The sequence below is a fragment of the Citrus clementina genome, unplaced genomic scaffold, assembly GCF_000493195.1.
Source record: "Citrus clementina cultivar Clemenules unplaced genomic scaffold, Citrus_clementina_v1.0 scaffold_6, whole genome shotgun sequence".
Taxonomy (NCBI): domain Eukaryota; kingdom Viridiplantae; phylum Streptophyta; class Magnoliopsida; order Sapindales; family Rutaceae; genus Citrus; species Citrus x clementina.
In genome coordinates, this window is record NW_006262139.1 from 24,631,697 (window position 1) to 24,653,102 (window position 21,406).

The following is a 21,406-nucleotide window of genomic DNA, read 5'->3' on the forward strand; positions in this document are numbered from 1 at the left end:
GCCACCCCGAAGCCAGGCCCTTAATTTTAATAAACCTTGTCAACAACTTTCTGAATTAAAGTTATACAAATATATCATTATTGAATGGCAACGATAATAGAAGATAAAATTGCCCTTATGCTTGCTGTTTAGGCATCAAAATTCAGAACTTGTTTCTCAAATTTCATTTAAATTTAAATAACAAATTTCTTCTACATGTCGTTTGGCATCATAAATATTACAGAATCTCATTTTCATTGCAGCAATATATTGATGAACTAATACGCGATCTCCCCATTAAGAGAACAAAACGCAGATAGAACACCAAATGACGTTTATTATCCAACAGACAAATCTTGCAAGCGGTGGAGATAGGTCGATAATATCCACAACTGATGCGGCCCAAGATGATGAATAGAGAAGGAGATGGATGATTTACAGCAGATTATGCAAAATATCACAAAGATTATTATGGGTTGCGATAAAACTAAAATATGAAAACGACACTGTCATGAACTCTAGATTTCTGGTTCTGAGCTACACATTCGGATATCCACATCAGGTTCCTGATCTCCTGCTCCCTCAACCTCATGTAGGCGAAAAATACCCCGTAATGGAACTGCAAGTCGGAAGATGAAAAATTACGTCACGCGTAAGCGGAAAGTGAGGAATACAGGAAATGAAGAGAATGCTGCCTCTAAATAAACAGGAGCATTTGACTGAAATACTAACTTGCTGCTCGAAAGCCAAGCAAAGCCTTTTCACCTCCTCTTCGTAAAATGCCTTGTCAAGCATTTGGCTCTCTCCATAGGACAGTTTTGAGAAAATAGATTGATAGGGAGGATACTTTTCCATGACACCACGAACCTACATCAACAAGGCAACAGAAACTAAGAGCTATAGATGCAGTCGCACACTAAAAGGAAATACAAACAAGTGAGAGACAGACACATGCATGCCTGTGACAGAATTTTTTTTTTTTTTTTTTTTCCAAAGATGCTGAACTTCATTAGCAACCACCAGCTAAACATTAATCATGTCCAGAGAACAGATGGCCCTCCAACACACCAGAGTAGAAAAACATGCAGCTCTTTTCAGTTGCCTCTAAACTAAAACTGAAAACAAACCTGATCTATATCCTCACAGACAGCAAGTTCCTCATGACCATAGGGATAACTGCACATAAGCAAACCTTTGTCAGAGAAACATACCAAAGAAGCAAAATACCCAGAGTTAAAGCATGACCAAGATTGAGCAAAGAGCTTACAGTAAACCAAAGTTGGAGTACAATTTACGACGATCATCTCGGGTGAGCTCAGTGCCAATGCTGCACAGCATAAACTGAATCAGTAACATCCAAAGAGTCCTTGAAGATGACAAATATTAAATTTCACAGCAAAATAGGGAAAAAGGAAAAACATATGAGGATTTTTTCTGAAAGCAAAATTGACTACAGTAACAACACCTGTTTATGGTGATATTGACAGCTCTTCTGTCGGCCTCAAAAGCTAGAAGGTCAGACATGATCTCAGCTGTTGCACCACCCAGTTTCTATTGGAATAGTCAACATAAAACTTGATCAGATCAGAAAATAGGAAGTGAGAGGACTTTGCATAAACACAGGTAAAAAGTCCTTCTTCTTCATTCAGCAAACAGCCCTAACCTGACAAAACTTGTAAAAGTCTTCTAGGTATGCCTTGTAGAGAGTATTCCTCATTATTTCAATGTTCATGTCATCCAAGTCCTAAAAAAATTTAAATAAATCACTAATCAGAAAATATAAAACCAGAGGTCTTTTAATAACAAGACAGTATAGAATAGCCCAATGTCGACAATGACGACTATCATTATATTAATAAAGAAGAGTCCAATTATGGCATAAAAGAAATCAACAGCAAGTAAATAAGATTTACTGAAACTCATAATTTGTAAAATTAGCAAGTGTTATAATCCGTACCTCTGATGTGATACATTCAGAAAAGTATGGTGCTAATGGTGTATCAACAAGCACCAATCTATAAAGCTCCCGCATGTTCTGAGCAACCGCCAGTGTAGCAATGCTGAGGAAGAAAAGAGAGGGTTTTAAGAAAAATTTAATAAACCATAAAAAATTCCAAAAGAAAAATTATGTAGGAGTAAGCTTACCTGTCAAACATGCCCAAAGGGTGACATTTCTCCAACAGTTCTTGAACATCTCTCTCATGCAAGGTTCCAGTAACAATCAAGACAACATTGTCTATCATGTGACCATATCTGGATGAAAAGACTGAAAATGTTACTCTTTTTCTCTCTAATAATTTACCACAAACAAAACTTTAGAGACCAAGTTAGGCAGCCAAACCCAACATCTACAACACACAACTAAATGTTTTAGCAGGTTAGATTGGAATTCTCAAAATTACAAAATTACACTGACTTTTATGAGCAAAAAACTAGCCTAACTTTTCTTGTGTCATGAGTTTTTCACCAGGCATGCATCAAGCAATTATTTTTATAAATAAGTATTAAAGCCTTGATGGGTATTTGGAATAATGATTTTAGTGAATCACATATCCTAAATATATAAGATTGTTATAAAGGATGGGTTAGTGACCAATGTTTAACAATGAATTAAATGGGACAGCATATAAATGAAAACTCTTAGGACAAAGCTTTGTTCGAAAATCCTCAAATGAAGACAGAATCAACATTACAAAAGAGCAAAGACAACATACGTGATATACTCTAAAAATGTTGACAGGGGCTCAGTGGCTTGGCACAGCATGTGCTTATACTCATCAACCAGTTTCAGAGTGCATTTCTCCACAATTGTAGTAGTATGCAATGGGGAAGGTTCTGCAAGCAAGAAACAAAAATAGTAAAGTGATCAATGACACTAAAAATGGCCACTCTGTCACACGCATGTCAAGTTTAATTACTTTTTAGTTCATAAAAAATTCAGCTCAATTCTGCATACAACAGTACAATTACATCCCCAATCCTACATTTCACTCCAGATTACAAAAAAAATTACATCTAAATGAAACCTTAACCCCAAAATTCAAAAACACAAAAAAATAAATTAAACAACTGTTCACACACACAAACGCACACATATCAAAATCCAAATGTAATTAATCTGCATTGAACACTCAAACCTCCAACCACCATAAATTAAACTATACATCAGAACTTTCACCTCAATTCATTCTCTAATCAACCAAAACAACAATAAACACACAAGTCAGAACAAAATGAACTATTCACGGACACCAATTAACATAAAAAATCATCAAAAATCGAAACTTTAGCATCCGTTATCTAAAAAAAAATTGGAATTGAGCAAAGAGAACGCACCGTTTTGGAGGTAAGGACCATATTCGGTGGCGGAGAGGTGCATCTTGATGTCGTCAAGTGTTTCGCACTGGCACAAATTGTTGTAATCGGCGGCCGTCAAGAGCCCCGCACGGTAGCCCCTCACGATCGCCTCCAAGTATCCGCCGTGTATGTTAAACGTCATCGCTTCGAACCCGTACATCTTCGCGAATGAGAGAGCGGTGCGATTGTTTGTTCGTTGTGATGTGATCTGAGAAATTTACAGATCAGATTTGTAGCACAAAAAGATCTGTTTTGATTAATAATTGTTTTTTTTTTTAATTTTTAATTTTTATATTTCTGAATTTAATTTTAATCTCCTTTTTTTGCCCTTTTTCTTAATTTTTGTTGGGTTTGTGGCCGAGAGAGCCTCTGCTTTGTTCTTGGGCTTACTTCACACTAGGCCAACTTTTGAGATCCTCAATGTAGCCCTCATATTTTCTCTAAGTACAGTCATTCGAGAAAACTTAATTCGGGGCTAAATAGAAGCTATCCGGATTCATGCTTAAAGCCCAAATTTGACCCAACTGACTGAGGACTACTTATATTAGGCTTCGGAGGTAGTATTGCAGCTTCGGCCATTTTATTTTCCAGTTTGAAAAAAAGTAGATAGTAAGTGAATGAATTTACAAAAAGTTAACACTTCTTTTCTTTTAATAGAAATTGTTGCCCATCCTTTTTCACTTGAAACAGATATTACTAATTCAGACAATAAGGAAAGACGTATTAAAGAGGCTTTGGATAAATTTTGAGAAATCTCAAAAGCAATCAATGGGGAGAAAAAAAAAAAAAAATCACCTCCACACAAAACGGAACCTTGAGACTTTTATTTAATTTTAAAAGCAATTCATATGCTAACTAAGCAAATATAGTCCGCACATGTTGTAGCATCCAAGTTGTACAACGTTGTTGGCATTAATAAATTGTGGGAGAATAAATCTTGATAAAATATTGCCACATTGTAGTCTCAATGTCTGATCGAATCGTTGGGGTTAAAAAAAAAAATACTTATCTTTGGTTGGAAGCAGAAGATTTTATTTTTTGCTTTATTGTCTTCCAAGGACACATACAAAACATCTACAATATATAATTTTATAAGAGAGCAAGCACATGGTGGGTCTAGGGTCAACTTTTGCCTCATCGTGTGAAAAAGAAAAATAAAAATTCAATGTGTCTATTCCTTAACCAACTTCAATTTTCACCACAAGTACATTAACCCATATATGGGTTAAAAATCTGAAATGGGTTAAAAATTATGCAAATAAAAGACGTCCAAATATTAATTAGGCTATACATTATTCACATTTAGTGAGAATAAATACGTTTATGTCGTTAATTAGTGCGATGTTTTCACAATATACAAACTTTTTTTTCCATAACAAACACCAATTTTTTTTTTTTACTATGAATATATATTTTGGTATAATGATATAAACATGACAATTCAGTATGTAGAGAGGGATAAAGTGAATTTTACTTGTGAAATATTATCACAAAAAAAAATATTTAATATAAAGAAAGATAAGAGAAAAAAGAAAAAAAAATAAAATGGATGAATAGAGAAAGAGAGAGCCATCTTTCTCTACACCAGCCACAAACTCTTATTATAAGGGAGGCTCTAAGTTACGTTGACAAGTCTCTTACAGCAACAATACTGATGAGACCGAATATTATTACTGTAAAAAATATAAGTTACACTCAACGTAACTTAGCGCCTACCTTATCATAATGATGTAGCCTTTGCCACTTGAAAACGAAAGAGACCCAGTGCAAGAAAGAAAGAATCAAAGACCAAAATTGTTGACTTTATTTCGCTTGCTGGCGGGATAGCCGCAAAATTCCGTAGAGCAGCCGCCTTATTAATTTTTTAATGTAATTAAATTTATTCGTAACGTAGAATCATTGATACATTAAAAGCATAGGAAAATGAATTATCAATATCTCGGACTTATCAAAAATCATTAACAGATTGCGTAACAAGTTGAAGATACGCGTTTCTTTTCAATTCCGAAATTTCGACGATGATGCATGCATGGAATCATGGATGCAAAACAAAGCGAATTTACATTCCATCACTTCACATACAGAGATAAGACACGGCCGCTGCACACATCATTTTTATCCATATCAAATTAATAATAGGATAAATCTGTAGTGCAATTGCGTGGATCCAACAACTGGTACAATTGTAGTACAGTACCACAATTGTACTGTAGCCTGACCTTTAATAATATATCCAAATATTAATTATATATATTTATGATATTAAAAAAAATCAGTTTATTGCTAAATTTAAATCGCATTCGTCCATTGACAAATCACATGTACGTCGGATCCCGCCACGTGTGGATCAGGAAAATCTCTTATATCCGAGGATGACGTACGCATAGCAGAAAACCTGGAGGAGGAGGAGGAAGCTTCTTCGACATTCGATGGTGCCTGGCGATGAGGAATAAAAGCATTTGCATGTTGCGGCCAAGAAACTAAAGTTCACATAAATCGAGAAATTTTTTATGAACGAAAATGAAAGCAACGGACACGCACGGCTTCTAGCGAAGAGAGAAATGGGCTCGCCTTTGCGTTTGCTTTTGCTTTTGCTTTTTACATTGTGAAGAAGAATATAAATGTTGACAGACAGAGACAATGCATCATCATCCTGTTTATTATTTTGTTTTTGTTTGTCTTTCCTACGTATGTTTGTGACGATGACGAACCAAACGGCTGGGGCCAACTAAGCCTATAAACCAAATACGTGGGCATTGACAAAAATCGGCCTTCAACCACCTCCCATTCTTTAACTGTTTCATTTCTTGAATTTTTCTCTTTTGTCGACATTACGTTTGTGTGTGTACGTATATATACATCTATATATATACTGTGTATGTTTGCACGTGTCTATGCGTAATAGAGTAAGAAAAATTTAAACACCATCATTAAAAGTTATCAGATTATCTATCATGCATGTTCATAATAATTAAAAGAAAATCGGATTTAAAAATTTATATTATAAGTAAGTACTTGAAGGTTCATCAAAATTATACTAATGGCTTATGATTATTTATTTATTAGTATAAATGAACAGTCATGAGTTAACATTGAGCTTCATGCTTTGAAAATAAAAAATAAAACAAAAATTACAAGAAAGAAATTTACTTTTTATTCGACTTTCTATTCATGATTTTTTATGTGTTGGTTTCTGAATAGAGAAGCCATACATTTGGTCTAAATTTTTTTTGTATTTCTATCAAATAAATTGGACTAAAATTTGTTGCTCAGTTGAGTTTTTGTTGTTGAGTAGTACTGAATCAACATTCAAAATTTACTCTAACATAAATTTTTCACGGGATTCAATTAACTCCTGACCAATGATCGACTGCTTAGCATAAGCTCACTAAATTAATTAGCATCGGATTCATTTTCATTAATTAGATTTATTCTTTTGACAAATCTTGACCTCTATTTGTGATAAGATTGTTGCCAAAAAAGCCTGTCATTATCAACTAAACTTTCTGACCAAAAGGAGGCACATGAATAACATTATAACATGACGCACAAGTGGTTGTATTTACGTATTCAATTTTGCTTAAGTAATTAATGAACATGACCAATAGTCAAGGCATTATTGGTTCTGTGTCAATAAACATTTGTGGAAGCATGCAACCTAAGAAAGAATTTTTGGGGTCAAACTTTATTAAGCAACAAGTAAACAGTCTTTTTAGTAATAGATTAAGCGGCACTATTTCTACATGGTTTTAGCATTATTAATTAGTTATTAGAAGGAAAAAAAAAAGCTGATTACATTTTTGGTTAGAGTTGAAATTATCTTTGAGAATTATTGATAGCGTCTTATGTTTCCCTGTTACTTTTGTTTAGAAATTCCACATTGTCTCCTTCAATTGTGCCTTGGCTTTATACTAAATCTGCTTCAAAAGCACTGTTGCGATTGCTAGTGTTTTAGGTTTTCTTTTTGTCCCCTTTTCTCAGCGAAACCAGCAAAAGAATATAAGTAAAGGGTGAAATATCCTTAATTTATATATGTATGTACATATAGGATCGGGGTGCGATTTCTTGTTTTTCCTTTCTTTTTTTTTTCTTTTTTAAATTAATGCCTATCTTACAAAAGAAAACTAAAACTAAAGAGACATGCCTTAGTTAAGGGGAAATTTTTTTAAAATAATTGAGATATAAAATTTTGTATTTTGACTGATGTGTCGTTTGGCATGGTATTATTATTAATTGCCCTACCTTAAATAGTTATTTATCGGACTATTTCAATTTTTACCTAATGATTTGTATGAAGATTATGTGCAACATTAATTGTAGTTAAATCCTCTTTTAACATGAGCTTTTACAAGCTTGTGCCATGTGGGCATTATATTTATAATCATTGCATGGTTAAGATTTAATTATTTTTTAATTTTATCATGTAAAAACTTCATCATAGGCTTGCATTGGATTCCAAGAAAAAGCTCATCAATTGGAAATACATATTTTTTAAATATAATGTTTCTTTTTTAGTTATTGTTAGTGAATAGTGTTACTCTATTCATTAGGTTATTAGCTTGTTAGCTTGTGTACTTACATGACAAGAATCTACTGTAGAGAGTGTAATACACTCAGGGTACCCAAGACTCCCCTCCTTATTCGCGATCGGGGAACAGTCTCTGATAATAAAAAAAGGGTCCTATAATCCACCCTAACGTTTCCCAAGGTCATCGTTAAATTATAGAGGATAAATATGAAAATCTTTTCCAGCAGAAACCATCCGAAACTGAAGAAATATATTCAAAAGGGCCACAACAATTTTCTCCAGGCAAACACCTAGCGCAAATCCATCCAGCTATGTGTTTAACCAACAATGGCCTGAAATTTTTCCAGTTTCGGTTTTATGAAACTTGACGACTGAACCAGAGCCCACAATGTGGAAACAGTGAGAGTGTTTTGTGTTTTTGTGCAGCTTGTTGCGTGAATCGCGTGAAGCAAAGCTTAAAAGTCATTAATCTTTTAGCATAAAAACAAGTCAGATTCACCAACTTATTCTTTTGGTCATTTGTTTCTTTATTTTACAAATTATAAAACAAAGTTTACGTTAGAAAAACGAAACACAAGATAAGTATGAGCTTAGTTTATGTGCTGTCACTGGTGTGCATGAGTCCAAACTGTGCTAGGGTTTGTTTTCTAGTAAGTTTTAAAATCAGTAGCTATAAACCATTCGATATGTTAGAGAGAGCGCTCCTGGTTTAGTAAATGATCACTGTAAATGATGTGATATTCCCATCTTATCCATGGGTTTTTAACATATAATCTAATTAGAAAATGATTGAAATGATTTTTGTATGCGGGTTTTATTAACAAAGTGTTATTTGTAGTCAAGGAAAATTATTCGCCCCCCCGAAAAAAAAGCGCTATAGATAAAGCGATTGGAGTTTTGATTATCAGCATGCATATGTATCTTATACTTTTTCCAGAGTACCATATTAACCAATAAATATAACAAGATAATAAGTTTCCGTACATCTAAAATTTTAAAAGACTCATGTTAGAAATTACGTTACACTAATTTGATTATGAAAGCGAGTTGACATAATGCACATATGCATCTTGGGAGTCATTCGCCAAGTTACCCATATAATATATGTTACTTCGTGCTTTCTTACTAGTAAGGTATAAACTTGCTATATTAATAGAAAAACCATGCATGAATTCTAAAAGGAAAAAAGAAAAATGATCAATTGAATGAATATCTTCCGGTAACATGCATGGTACGTACACCTAAGTATAGTATACTAGCTTTATGTAGATAAAATATTTTGACCCTTTGTATATATATATACGTTTTTAAAAAATTAATCACATGTTTGGCATTTCATTAACGTTAAAAAGTTACGTGTATCAAAATTTGTTTTGTAACAAGCATGACCCCCACGTGTTCGCCCATTTCGTACGTGTTATTTTTCTTTTATTTTTAAGTCTTTTTACTGTGTATATATCAGCAAACTTGACTTCATTTCATCGTCTTCATCGTCTTACAACATATAGGAAAATTAATTATTAGTTGCGCATTAGCAATTTTATTTCATTGTTATATATAATGTTCAATGAAATAAAAAATATCATGCATAATATCAAGTGTTTGATTTATCGGTTGAATTTTGAAACAAAGTTTCTCTTCATCTGTATCATACAATATATTAATTAATTAATGATGATAATTTTTATTACATGTTTTATCGTGCTCTATATATGAAATATTCTCATTGGCATCTTTCTGAAATGGGTTGAAATTAATTTGCTAACGGATTAGGAGCGTTAGTAATTTTATTTTTAATCTTTTAATGATAAATTATTTATTCACCTTTTTCTTATGGTTTATTTGTAGATAGTATTGATCAATAATATTTTTTTCATGGATGACCTCGCCTGCAAAAGAAGTCTCGACAAATTTTAATCAAGATTTCCAACAATATCCAAGAAATCCAAAGAAGATTATTACGAAATTCGCAACCAGTTCATTCCATTTGCTTTTTTTATTGAAAGGTAAGGGAGTTTCCTGAAATTTATCTCACTTTTTAACATCTATCGATATGTTGAATTTTTTTTTTTTGGGTTACTTTGTGGAATTGTTTTCTAGGATGAATAAATCAAGTAGAAGATTTGTGAAATATAATTGTTGTATTTTGTGCGAAATATTTGATTGTTCATTGATATATGTAGCTGTTATTAATGCCTTTATGATTAGTGGCTAAAATTTGAATGAGTAATGATAATTAGGCTAGGCCACTATGGTGATTTGATTGCATTGCCAAGTAATTAGCGTGGCAGTTAACAAATAATTTCACACCCGGGAGATTAAGTATAGACTATGTTCGGTTATACCATTCATGTTACATCAAATTATTTTTTAATTTGAATAAAAAAAAATCCTAAACTTGATTTTCTTACAACATATTTTTTCTTTATTAGAAATTTCAACTTCAAAAAGGAAATAATGGTTAACTAGTTGACACATCAGTTAAAATTTTAAGAGAATGTTCTATAATAATGTTTAAGTTAAAAATTATATATTAGTTAATGGCAGAAACATAAAAAGGTATGATGGACCAAATAAACTAAATTTACTAAAATAATTACCATTCTAATCCACTTCAATAACATGAGAAAAATGTGTTATCTAAGCAAGGATACGTTATTCTTGTTATCTAAAGTATGTAAGTAGCAAGTCAATTTCCCAATTAAATATGCCTCACTATATACTTATCTTTTTATTTATGGATTTTATATTATTATGTGCAAGGAATATCCAACTCTACAAGCTAAACACTCCAATAGTAAATAAATATTCCTCTCAATACGCCTCCAAATATATACCACATTTCTATCACAAGGGAGGTAACATTGTAATTTACACGTAAACACATAAAGCAAAATGTTTTTGAAATAAATTATATTGTGTTTACCAAGATGTACATAACTATAAGAATGGTATTAAATCTTTTCGTTTTTCAAATATTAGGTTATAAACTACACCTTTCATTATACATTTGTAGTGCTTAATTTAATATTGAAAAGTGCGTTTCAAAAAAGAAAATTATTGAAAATAGCTTTTTGAAATTACAAAGAGATCAATTCAAAGCCTTTTTCTTTGGGGGGGGGGGGGGAGAGAAATTTCGAATTTTTTTTTTTTGTAAAATGCAGAAAAAATAACACTAATGTTGTGTTTTAAATGTCAGTATTATTCAAAAGTGCTTTTTACCAACAATTTTATAAAATCAAGAAAAAAAGGCTAAAAAAATAATTAACAAGTAAGCAAACCCCATGATGGAAGTAGGGATGGCAAAACCCCGGGCCGGGTCCGGGTATTATAATGACTGGACCCTGCCCGGATGCAACCGGTTTGGGTATGGGTTCGGGCCGGGTTTTAATTCGGGTACCCGAATTTTATATTTTTTAATATTATATGTGTATGTATTTTTTATTTTTTTAGTAATTTTATAAGTTTTAAATTTATTTTCAATAAAATTTCACATGAAAATATAAACTTTAAGTGTTTAAAACTTTATATATGTATAATAAATAAGTCAAATAAATATAAATATTTAAAATAATATATATTTTATAATATTTTTTTAATAAAATATGAATTCTGAGTTTATCAAGTGATGTCCAAAACCGACCCGACTTCATACCCGAGCCGAATACTACCCAATCCACAACACTCGGGTCCAGACCGAACGGGTATTTTTACCACCTCTAGATGGAAGTGCCAGAAGAAGGGGGGGGGGGATCTGTTCCTGATATTTTATCATAACCCAAATATGGAAATCGAATAAATTGAATTTACTAGTTAGCAGAAAATTGGCTTGGCAGATGTCATAATAGCAAAAGTGAAGGGCAAAGTGAGAAATACAAAAAAAATAGAGAAGAATGGATAAAAATCCGGTATTGGAAATATAGCCCATAGAATTAAGGAGACAAAACATGGCCCCTGGTTTTCTCTCTCAACTGTATTTCCCTTTCAGCTATAACCCTAAGACCACCAAACACCCCCTTTTATATACCTTCAGAGCTTCAATCTTTCTTATATTCATAAGCAACATCTACAGAGATGCTTCCTTTCACATCTCTGTACTTGCTCTTTCAAACAAAAAAGACTGTAGAAAAAACAGTGCTTTGTACTTGAAAAATCTACCGTTTTTTATTTCCCCTGTTTCCTCTGTTTTTTCGTTTTCTGTTTGCTTATAATGTAAAGGTTTAGTTTTTGCAAATGCCCAGATCGTAATTTGATGTTTTAAACAGTTTTGTGAATTACCCATCTCGAGTTAGCTTATGTTTCTGGTGATTCTGTGTTGGCTCCTCTGTTTTTGAAGTGAATTTGATTGTAATTTTGAGTTTTTGAGAGGTGAATGGGGATTGAGTCAACGCTGGCTGATTTAAAAGGGAAGCAGTTGAGTGAATTACCAAAGGTGACTGCTGCTGGAACTTCGAATAGCAGCAATTCAGCTGCTAATAGGAATAGGAGTAGGAATAAGCAATCGAGGAAGAACCGCCGTCGCCAGAAGAAGATAATGGTGTCACCGGTTCAGAGGCTATATGAAACTTGCAAGGACGTGTTTGCCAATTGTGGCGCTGGGATTGTTCCCTCTCCTGAAAAAATTGAGCGGCTGAAAGCTGTTTTGGGTATGTTTTCATTCACTCATTATGTTTGTTTTTGTGGGACTGGTGCAAAATTTGATATTGTTATTGCATTGTTAAGGTTCTTTTACGAAATCAAATTGCTTGTTGTTTAGTGTTTTGGTATTTTTTATATGCAGTTATGTTTTCTGATTTAAGTGCTTTCTCTCAGTTCTCATGGTTTTCTGATCATTTTGTAATCATCCTCAAGTAATAGACTGTCCTTTGACATTGATTTTTTTTATGGTATACCTATGGTCGGAGTATGTGCTTCTCGGTGATTTTTTTTTTTTGTTTTTTTATATCATCCTATCATGTTTTACTCCTGTATGGTGCATGCATTTTCTTTTTGCGGCTTTATACATGCACATTTGTGTCCTATTGTGTGCTAGACTATGTGTTTTTAAATTAAAAAAAATCATTTTATCAATACCGTGTGTTTCGTATGCTCAGTTGAACATTTGTCTTTTATCAAGGCTCTTTATTGTTGCAGCATTGGAAAAGACACCATCCAGCTCTATGCTGAGTCTGAATTTTTTTTTTTATTTTGAGAAGTACTGCCATCCAAAAGTTGTACCATATTCTGACATATGGATATGAAAGTACAGAAGCACAGCTACTTGCTCTGTGGTGTCTTTAACTTTCGTATTGTCCCATATTTGTTGCATTTGATGCTAATTAGGGTAGATCATATTGTTTAGATGGCATAAAACCAGAGGATGTGAGCGTGATGCCGGAACAGCCATATTTCCGTAGACAGGCTGGTCGGAAATATCCTGCGATAACATACCAGCACATCTTTGAGTGTGAAAAATTCTCTGTAAGTTACTCTTGTTGAGTTCCTGTGTGCAAAACTTCAGAAAAAAGGGACATTATAAAGAATATTTTTATTCACTTCTGATTAATCTTCCATTTGTAGATGGGGATCTTCTGCTTGCCACCGTCAGGTGTCATTCCCCTTCACAATCACCCTGGAATGACAGTTTTCAGTAAGCTTCTTTTTGGAACCATGCACATCAAATCATATGACTGGGTGGTTGATGTCCCTAGCGACACATCGGCTGATGCGGCTGGTGTCCCTGGCAAAACATCTGCCGTTGCGGTTGATGCCATCCCTGGTGAAACATCAGCTGCTGCTGTTGATATCATCCCTGGTAAGCCATTAGCTGCTATGGTTGATGTCATCCCTGGCAAGCCATTAGCTGCTGCTGTAGATGCAGTCCCTGACAAAAATTCAGCTGATGTGGTTAACGACAATGGTAACACATCTGCTGATGCGGTTGATGTCCCTTCCAAAATGTCAACTGATGCGAATCCCTCAGAAAGTAAGTATTTTCTTCTAGTTCAAAGCTTTGTCCTCATCCCTCAATATACAGTTTTGTGGATATGGTAATTGCGACAAATTTATGCAGCAAAGCAAATGCTTCTTAAAGAATAAAGGCAAGTATGATGCCACAATGAAGTGTTGACACATAACACAAAAATAAAAAGCAACAGGTTCAGCCTTAGCCCTTGGTAATGAGAAGCAAATAGTAGATTTATCACAGAGATTATCCATGAAGGCAATAGGAGCCTTAGACTCTTAAATCTAATTGTCTAAAACCGTATGAGAATTGGAATCTGATAGGAAACTATTTTTTGATAAGAATCTGATAGGAAACTATTGTTCCAACAGAGAAAGATCATCTCCAGCTGCCTGTTTTGTGTCCACAACTTCAGGGCTTGTAATACAGGTTGAATTTGGGAGAACATCAGAATTCAAAATTGATGGTGTCCTCTCTTTAGCATTATTATGCATTCCATTTTCCTTATTGAAAATACAGCATGAGTTCAGAGTGGAGTAAGGCTTTAGATAAACTAAGGTATTGCAGTGTTAGTTTAAGTGTGAGAATAGGGATATTTTCTGGTCCCGATAGTTTTTTACTTGGTTTTGAACAGTGCCTGCTACATCGATGCAAATTAAATTGTAACACCTTAAATTAATTTTTTTTTTTTTTAATGACCATTGGAAAACCTTCTTGGAATTGACACTTTTTCATGCTTCTAGCTGCCTAGATTTGAGTATCCATATCCATAGAAATAGCCCTGAATCCATAGAGAATCCTCTAATTTTTTCCAGAGCATTCAGTTTACTTACTTTTGTAATATTTTCTGTTGGTTAAAATATTATGATGTTGTCTTACTGCAGCGAAGAAGCCTGGAGTGCGGTTGGCAAAAGTTAAGGCTGACTCTGATCTTACAGCCCCTTGTAACACCTCCATCCTTTATCCTGCTGATGGGGGCAACATGCATTGCTTCACGGCAGTGACAGCATGCGCTGTGCTGGATGTGCTTGGCCCTCCATACTCCGATTCTGAAGGCCGACACTGCACGCACTATCAAGACTTCCCATTTGCCAATTTCTCAGGTACCCATATTCTTCCTTCCCTTCACCTCAAATAATAATCACTCATTGTTAGAAGAAGACTAAAATGTTGATTATTTGATTCTGTCAAAAAACCCCAGTTGATGGAGCATCAGTCCCTGAAGAGGAGAAAGAAGGGCATGCATGGCTTCAAGAGGGTGAGAAACCTAAGGACTTAGTTGTTATTGGATCTTTCTACAACGGTCCAGCGATAGTTGAGAACTGAGCTAACTCACACATCACATAGTTGAAAAATGAGCTAACTCATCACCATCACCATCAATTTCCCTTCCCAGGTTATCAACGGCTTCTTGGCTTGCTAGCTGCTTCCAGTTCTTTTCACCTGTAGAACTTTCTATGTCATTTTTCTTTCTGCTTTTTTTTTAAAAAAAAATTTCAGTTTTTTCTTTTGTGGGTCGTCAAGCACCCAGTGCCTTTTCAGTTTACAGTTTTTAGTTTCTGTATATAAAAGGAGGAAAAAAAAAGGGAAAAAAGAAAAAAAGAACATAGGTTGTAAGTGCACTGGAAGAAGTTTCTACTTTGTAGCTCAATGAAAATGAGTAAATGATGAAAGTGCACTTTTTTGGTCTACATCATCATCTATCATCTTTCAGCTTGCAAAATACTTGCTTAATGACAGTATTATCACTAATAACGGAAAATTTACGACGGACAATGGAAACCTTGTGGTCACCACTTTGCATCAAACCGTGCAATCTGATCGCCTACCCCCGAACTGGTGATGGTAGCTAATTCGCTATGGTGATTGCGCCACATTGTTAAATGATTTGTGCTACGGCGTGCACATGGTAGCTAGAGCAAAGTTGTTAATTAATAATTTGAAGTACTTTTGGGACGGACAAAACGTTTATCACACTTTCCTACTTTAGTGTCCTTTAGGTAATTTTTGCTGGAGACATTAATATTAATGTTGGGATCTTTTGGAGTAATTTTCTTACTTCGTACTAATTAATGTCCCAAGTCTCCCATGTCAATGATGTCATTTTCTTTGAACTGTTTGTGTCCATGAATATTGAATCATCATGTGCTTTCTTTCCATCTTTCTCTTTCCATAAAAGATCCAATGTTGTCTATTTATTTAAATCTTTAAAAGCACTTCGTGAGCAAAGCAATTCTGGTGAAAGTGATTTTTCAAAGAAGTGATAACTTGCCTTGTCCCTGGAAACTGTTAAAAACATTTGAAACTATCATCTCATTATTTACAAACATGTGTATCAGACAAAGCCAGAAGCCGGCTGTAAATACGGCGGCCAAGCAAACAAATGCCAAGTTGATTAAGATTTGTATATGCCTAACACAGATTACATATAGAAAAAGTCCCAGTAACCATCAAACTCCATTAGAAGAGTTCCTTACATGTACTCGTAACACTATAAAGAAATTAAAATCTATCCGATTCTCTCATGGCTCTCCGGTTTTGTCTTTGTTGGTCTTATTCATTAGCATGTCTTGCGCTGAGCTGATAATGAGACAGGATAAAAAAATCCCTCTCACGATGATTGCTAATCATTCTGCTAAGGATTTGAAGCTGCTTCCTCTTAATCCTATGCTTCCTGGTATGGTAAAATGCAGGCATCTAAAAACCATAATACGTCTGTATTAGGCCCTTGCCTAATAGCTTAAGTTTTTGAGGTCAAATATTTGATCTAATATGATATCGGAGTTAAACATGCTGTGTTCAAACTCTTACATGTTCACTCTATCTCAAATAATTTTTCTATCAATTTATGCTTATAATTGAGATCTATCGCAGTTTTTTAACAGTAAGGGGTTTGAATTGGAGAATTGAAACTAATTTCAAATTGAATTTATAAACCAAACTAATCCAATTTGATTTGGTCTGAATTAGTCAGACACCTACCTTTCTTTAACTCGTGGAAAGTTAAAGTTTCCTTTTAAAAATATTTTGATAATACATACATATATAATATTTAAATTTTAAAATGTGAAATTAATTGTTGAAAACTAAACTGAACCAAATCCAAAATTTTAGTTTGATTCGGTTCGGTTCGTTTTGGTTTGATTAAGGTAAAAATGTATATTGCCAGAGGATAGGCAAATGGTTTTAGATAGAGAGTGTTCGTGTCTTCATTTCAATAGAAATTAATTGGCAAATAGTTCAAATCATTCCAGTTTAGCCTCTCTTAATTAAAATTCTGATTAATGGTGGACATTATGGTACCTTAATGACAAATCGTCCATTTTTTCGATTTTTCAAACAAGTTTCCTGATATTTTACCATTTGTCCCGGAACAAGAACTAAAACCGGCAAAGCTAGTGCTACAAATTCGAAGCCATCATCACATCGTTTACAAAGAAAACATGTACATCAGACAAAACGAGAAGCCGGCAGTCAATGTGGCAGCTATGGAAACAAAGCAAGAAATATGCTTTATAAGCCTTGATTGCAACGAAAGCAATACAGTCGACAATGAAACTCCAGATCAAAAATCGTATATATACTTATAACACTAAAGAAATTAAATCTGTCTCAGTCTGTCATGGCTTTCTGGTTTTTCTCTTTGTTGCTCTTATTCATTAACAAGTCTTGCGCCGAGCTGATCTCGGCTTTGCCAGGGCAACCCAACAATGTTCCCTTTAAACAATATTCAGGGTACATTTTGACAGATGCCAATCATGGCAGAGCTTTGTTCTATTACTTTGTTGAAGCTCAATCAACCAACCCTCTTTCACTTCCCCTGACCTTGTGGCTCAATGGAGGTTCATATTCAGAATTGAATTTTTTTCTTGTGTCATATTAAAAAAAATAAAATCTTATGATATAAAAGTTTGATTTATGTTTGAATAATTGTAAAACTTGAAGGCCCTGGATGCTCTTCACTCGGTTTTGGTGCTTTTATGGAACATGGTCCTTTCCAGCCTGGAGAAAATGGACAGCTTCTCAAGAATGAATATTCTTGGAACTTGGGTAAGACTTGTTTTAGAATTTATCAACTGTCTGATGATTGGTCTTGTTATGCCGTACTAACAAGTAAAAATTGGGCAGCATCGAATATGTTATACGTTGAGTCACCTATTGGTGTTGGATTTTCATACTCAAACACAAGCTCAGACTACAACTTATGGAATGACAGCAATACTGGTAGGCATTTTGGTTTGATTAGCAGGGAACCTACATTTAACATATTAATCAGTTACAATAACGGAGGTTTGATTTGGGTTATCGCAGCTGGGGATAATTTGAGATTCATTGTGAATTGGTTGGAGGAATTTCCACAGTACAAGGATTCTGAATTTTTTCTTACTGGTGAAAGCTATGCCGGTAAATAATTAACAAAGTAGCTTTGTACTAATTCAAATTCTAATGTTTTCGATAAAGATACTTATAAGATTATTCTTCTTAGGCCATTATGTTCCACAGCTTGCAACCTTGGTATTGCAGTACAACAAGCAGCCTAATGTTAAACCAATCAAGCTCAAATCCATTGCTGTAATGACTGAATGATCACTAGTTTTTCAATTTCCCAACTGAATTTCTAAAGATTTACAGAATTTGAGTTCAAATTTGTGTCTTTTTGTAGCTTGGAAACCCGCTGTTAGACCTTGACATCAGTGTGTTAACTGGAGATTTTATGTGGTCACATGGGGCTATATCGGATGAAACACTAATGTTGGAGAAGACTGTATGCAATGGGTCTACGTATCTCCGCGAATTAGTTAACAATCAAGAGTCTAAGGGATGCAACGATGTGTTCAATCGAGTTAACGAAGAATTTGGTGACATCGACTCAGGAGACTTGCTCTTGCCCTCATGCTTGACAAGCACCTCCGCGCAGCAATTTAAACTCTTTGGCAAGCATGGGAAGATACCTAATATGGTATGCAAGTATATTTGAGAACTAATGGTAATGACCGTGAGATTCAAATGTGCATTTATAATTAAATAAATATTGCAGATGGTGAATTTTGGAGCCAGTGGTGATCCTTGCATTGGAGATAGAATATTTACTTATCTCAACAGTCCTCAAGTTCAAGAAGCACTTCATGCCAACACAACTCATCTGCCTTTCCCTTGGGAATTTTGTGGAGGGTCTCTAATTTAACTGTTCTCTTTTATCCTCCCTAGTCATAATCTATTTTTATTGCTACACATTCGTGGGAATTTTTTCTTTTCTTTTGCAGGCCTCTTGATTATCAATATAAGGATTTTGAGCTGAATATTATACCCCAAATCGCAGACCTTATCATGGAAGGCGTTCCCATTCTGCTTTTCAGGTTTTACAAATTTTCAATTAATTGTCATATTTAATTAGCAAACTAAGTTTCTGGGAATACAATGTTAAATAAATATTGTAAAACCATACAGTGGAGATCAGGACACAAAAATTCCTCTCACTCAAACAAGGATAATTGCTAAGAATTTGGCTAATGACCTGAAGCTGTTTCCTACGACAAATTATGCTAATTGGTATGATAAACAGCAGGTATGTCTAAGGGTCTACTAAGTCTCTACTATTTCATTTTTCAAAATAAGTAGATTCTTCTAAAACTGTATTTTTTTTCAAAAATTCTTCTAGTTATCCTGAAAAAGATAAAATGATTAAATCTGCATAATTTTTAAAAGCACAACTGTTAAAATGTGTAATAACAATCATTTATGCTCAACAATTAATAATTTCTTGTATTCTATCTTTTTTAATAAAAGAAGGGTTTTAGAACTCGGGATAGTAAGTCAATCGGCGATTGTTCATTAAATTAAAAATTGTATTGCAGGTGGGAGGATGGTCACAGTCCTTTGGTGCGTTCCGAGATGGCAAGAACATAACGTATTTGACGTATGCAACTGTTAGAGGAGCTGCTCATGAGGTTCCCTACACAACTCCATCACCAGCCCTCACATTGTTCCAATCATTTCTCACAGGATCCCCGCTTCCCAATAGGCCTAAACATTGATTTCTTGATCATGCCCAGATTGCTTGAGTAGATTTTCCTTTGAACTTTCTACTCTATTTTCTCGGAAATCTCCTGGAAATTGTACTTTGAATTTGAATAACCCTGTCCAAACTTGAAATTGTCATTGGATGGCAGAAGGATGTTACAAGCAGAAATTTCATGCTTCTGACTAGTGTGAATTTCGTTGCATTTGCATTATTATTTTTTCTTTTTTTACATTCTTCCACTAATAATTAAAATTACTAAAGTATCTCTCTAATTATCATAAAATCATTACTAATAGTTTTCTTTAAAAATAATAATAATAACAATAATTAATTTCTTGCTTACGTGCCAATACTTTGAACTATAGTTGCTAAACTGCGAACTTGCCAGCGTCCGTTTAACTATGACACCTACCGTATTAACTATGACACCAATTAAATTGCTCTGGTCAAAAAGATTATGCAGCTTCAATTCTCAAAATAAATTAACTAAACTCCATGGACTAATTCATTAATTAAATAATTTGTGCATTAAAATATATATCTAATACAAAATCACCATGTTTGACCTGTTGCTAATTACGATAAGCAAATGAACCCTCCTAGCTAATCATGTTAGTTATAAAATATGTTCAGATTAAGCGTGCTATATATTCAAATCACATATTCACATATTCACATTGAAGAAGTAGTTAGCTCCTGGATTTGAGGGGGAAACAAAAATAATTTTAAATTAACTTTAGTCACAAATACAAGCAGCTGATATGTATAAAAATTGATATCAATTGGGTTTTGGAGCTCAATTGCAGCCTCAGTGGTAAAGCTCAATCAGGATTGGGAGCAGTGATTAGTGATGCAACGGGGAATGTCATAGCTGCTGCTGTTAAGACTTCAAGATTTCATGGGGATGTATCATATGCGGAAGCTGAAGCAGTAAGATGGGGTTTACAGGCAGCTGTGGATGCAGGTTTATCCTCATTAATTACTGAAACCGACTCTCAAATGGTGATTGATTTAATTAACATCAGAAAGGGCAGCAAAAATGAGATTTACTGGGTCATTTCAGAGATTCAAAACAAGTTTAAGGATCTCCGCAATGTTAAATGTCATTATACACCAAGATCTTGTAATGCGATTGCCCACTCATTGGCTAGATTAGCCTTTGATCACTTAGGAACTGTTTTCTTGTTGGGTTCTTTTCCAATCGAAATTATGAATGTATTCAACTCTTTTGTTTGAATGAAAGTTAGTATTCGTTCTAAAAAAAAAAAAAATTAATTAACAAAACCATAGAAGATAAATCCATAGCCATTAAATCCCTTAAACCTCAACCCATCATTTGTTTATGACATAAAAACAAGTCCTATACCTGGTGTTTTATATTTCCTAGACGGTTTCTACCATTTCAATAAGTTTACGAACAATGCACATCTTGAAGTATCTTCTTGAAACAATAAAATACGAAATTAAGATTTAATAATCTTATCCGAAGATTATATAGCATCCAATTCAAGAACAAATTATTTTTTAGATCTGAATTTTATTGATTCCTAGTCCATAATCTCCAAATTATCATGCA

At 34.1% G+C, this 21,406-nt stretch overlaps 2 protein-coding genes across 2 annotated transcripts; one reads left to right on the plus strand and one right to left on the minus strand.

Annotated features, from left to right (window-relative positions):
- Positions 1-141: 141 nt before the first annotated feature.
- Positions 142-3,612, minus strand: LOC18038006 (V-type proton ATPase subunit d2). The gene is made up of 10 exons (XM_006431031.2): positions 3,316-3,612; positions 2,694-2,814; positions 2,125-2,232; positions 1,937-2,039; positions 1,643-1,723; positions 1,445-1,530; positions 1,247-1,306; positions 1,107-1,155; positions 712-846; positions 142-598 (listed from the first exon to the last, which is right to left on the minus strand). Exons 1-10 carry the CDS (start codon positions 3,494-3,496, stop codon positions 467-469), a joined length of 1,056 nt encoding a protein of 351 aa, XP_006431094.1. The 5' UTR covers positions 3,497-3,612; the 3' UTR covers positions 142-466.
- Positions 3,613-11,792: 8,180 nt separating this feature from the next.
- Positions 11,793-15,533, plus strand: LOC18038401 (plant cysteine oxidase 2). The gene is made up of 5 exons (XM_006431032.2): positions 11,793-12,510; positions 13,206-13,324; positions 13,424-13,829; positions 14,693-14,911; positions 15,010-15,533. The coding sequence occupies exons 1-5, from the start codon at positions 12,237-12,239 to the stop codon at positions 15,132-15,134; spliced, it is 1,143 nt and encodes a 380-aa protein (XP_006431095.1). The 5' UTR covers positions 11,793-12,236; the 3' UTR covers positions 15,135-15,533.
- The last annotated feature ends 5,873 nt before the right edge of the window (positions 15,534-21,406 follow it).

Excerpts from the sequence above, each read along its gene's own strand:
- LOC18038006 (XM_006431031.2), bottom strand. The coding sequence starts at position 3,496 with ATGTACGGGTTCGAAGCGATGACGTTTAACATACACGGCGGATACTTG. Across the intron at positions 2,040-2,124 it reads CCTTTGGGCATGTTTGACAG|CATTGCTACACTGGCGGTTG; the intron begins GTAAGCTTACTC and ends TTTCTTCCTCAG. Across the intron at positions 847-1,106 it reads TCTGTGAGGATATAGATCAG|GTTCGTGGTGTCATGGAAAA; the intron begins GTTTGTTTTCAG and ends TTGTTGATGTAG.
- LOC18038401 (XM_006431032.2), top strand. The coding sequence starts at position 12,237 with ATGGGGATTGAGTCAACGCTGGCTGATTTAAAAGGGAAGCAGTTGAGT. Across the intron at positions 12,511-13,205 it reads GCGGCTGAAAGCTGTTTTGG|ATGGCATAAAACCAGAGGAT; the intron begins GTATGTTTTCAT and ends CATATTGTTTAG. Across the intron at positions 14,912-15,009 it reads CCCATTTGCCAATTTCTCAG|TTGATGGAGCATCAGTCCCT; the intron begins GTACCCATATTC and ends AAAAAACCCCAG.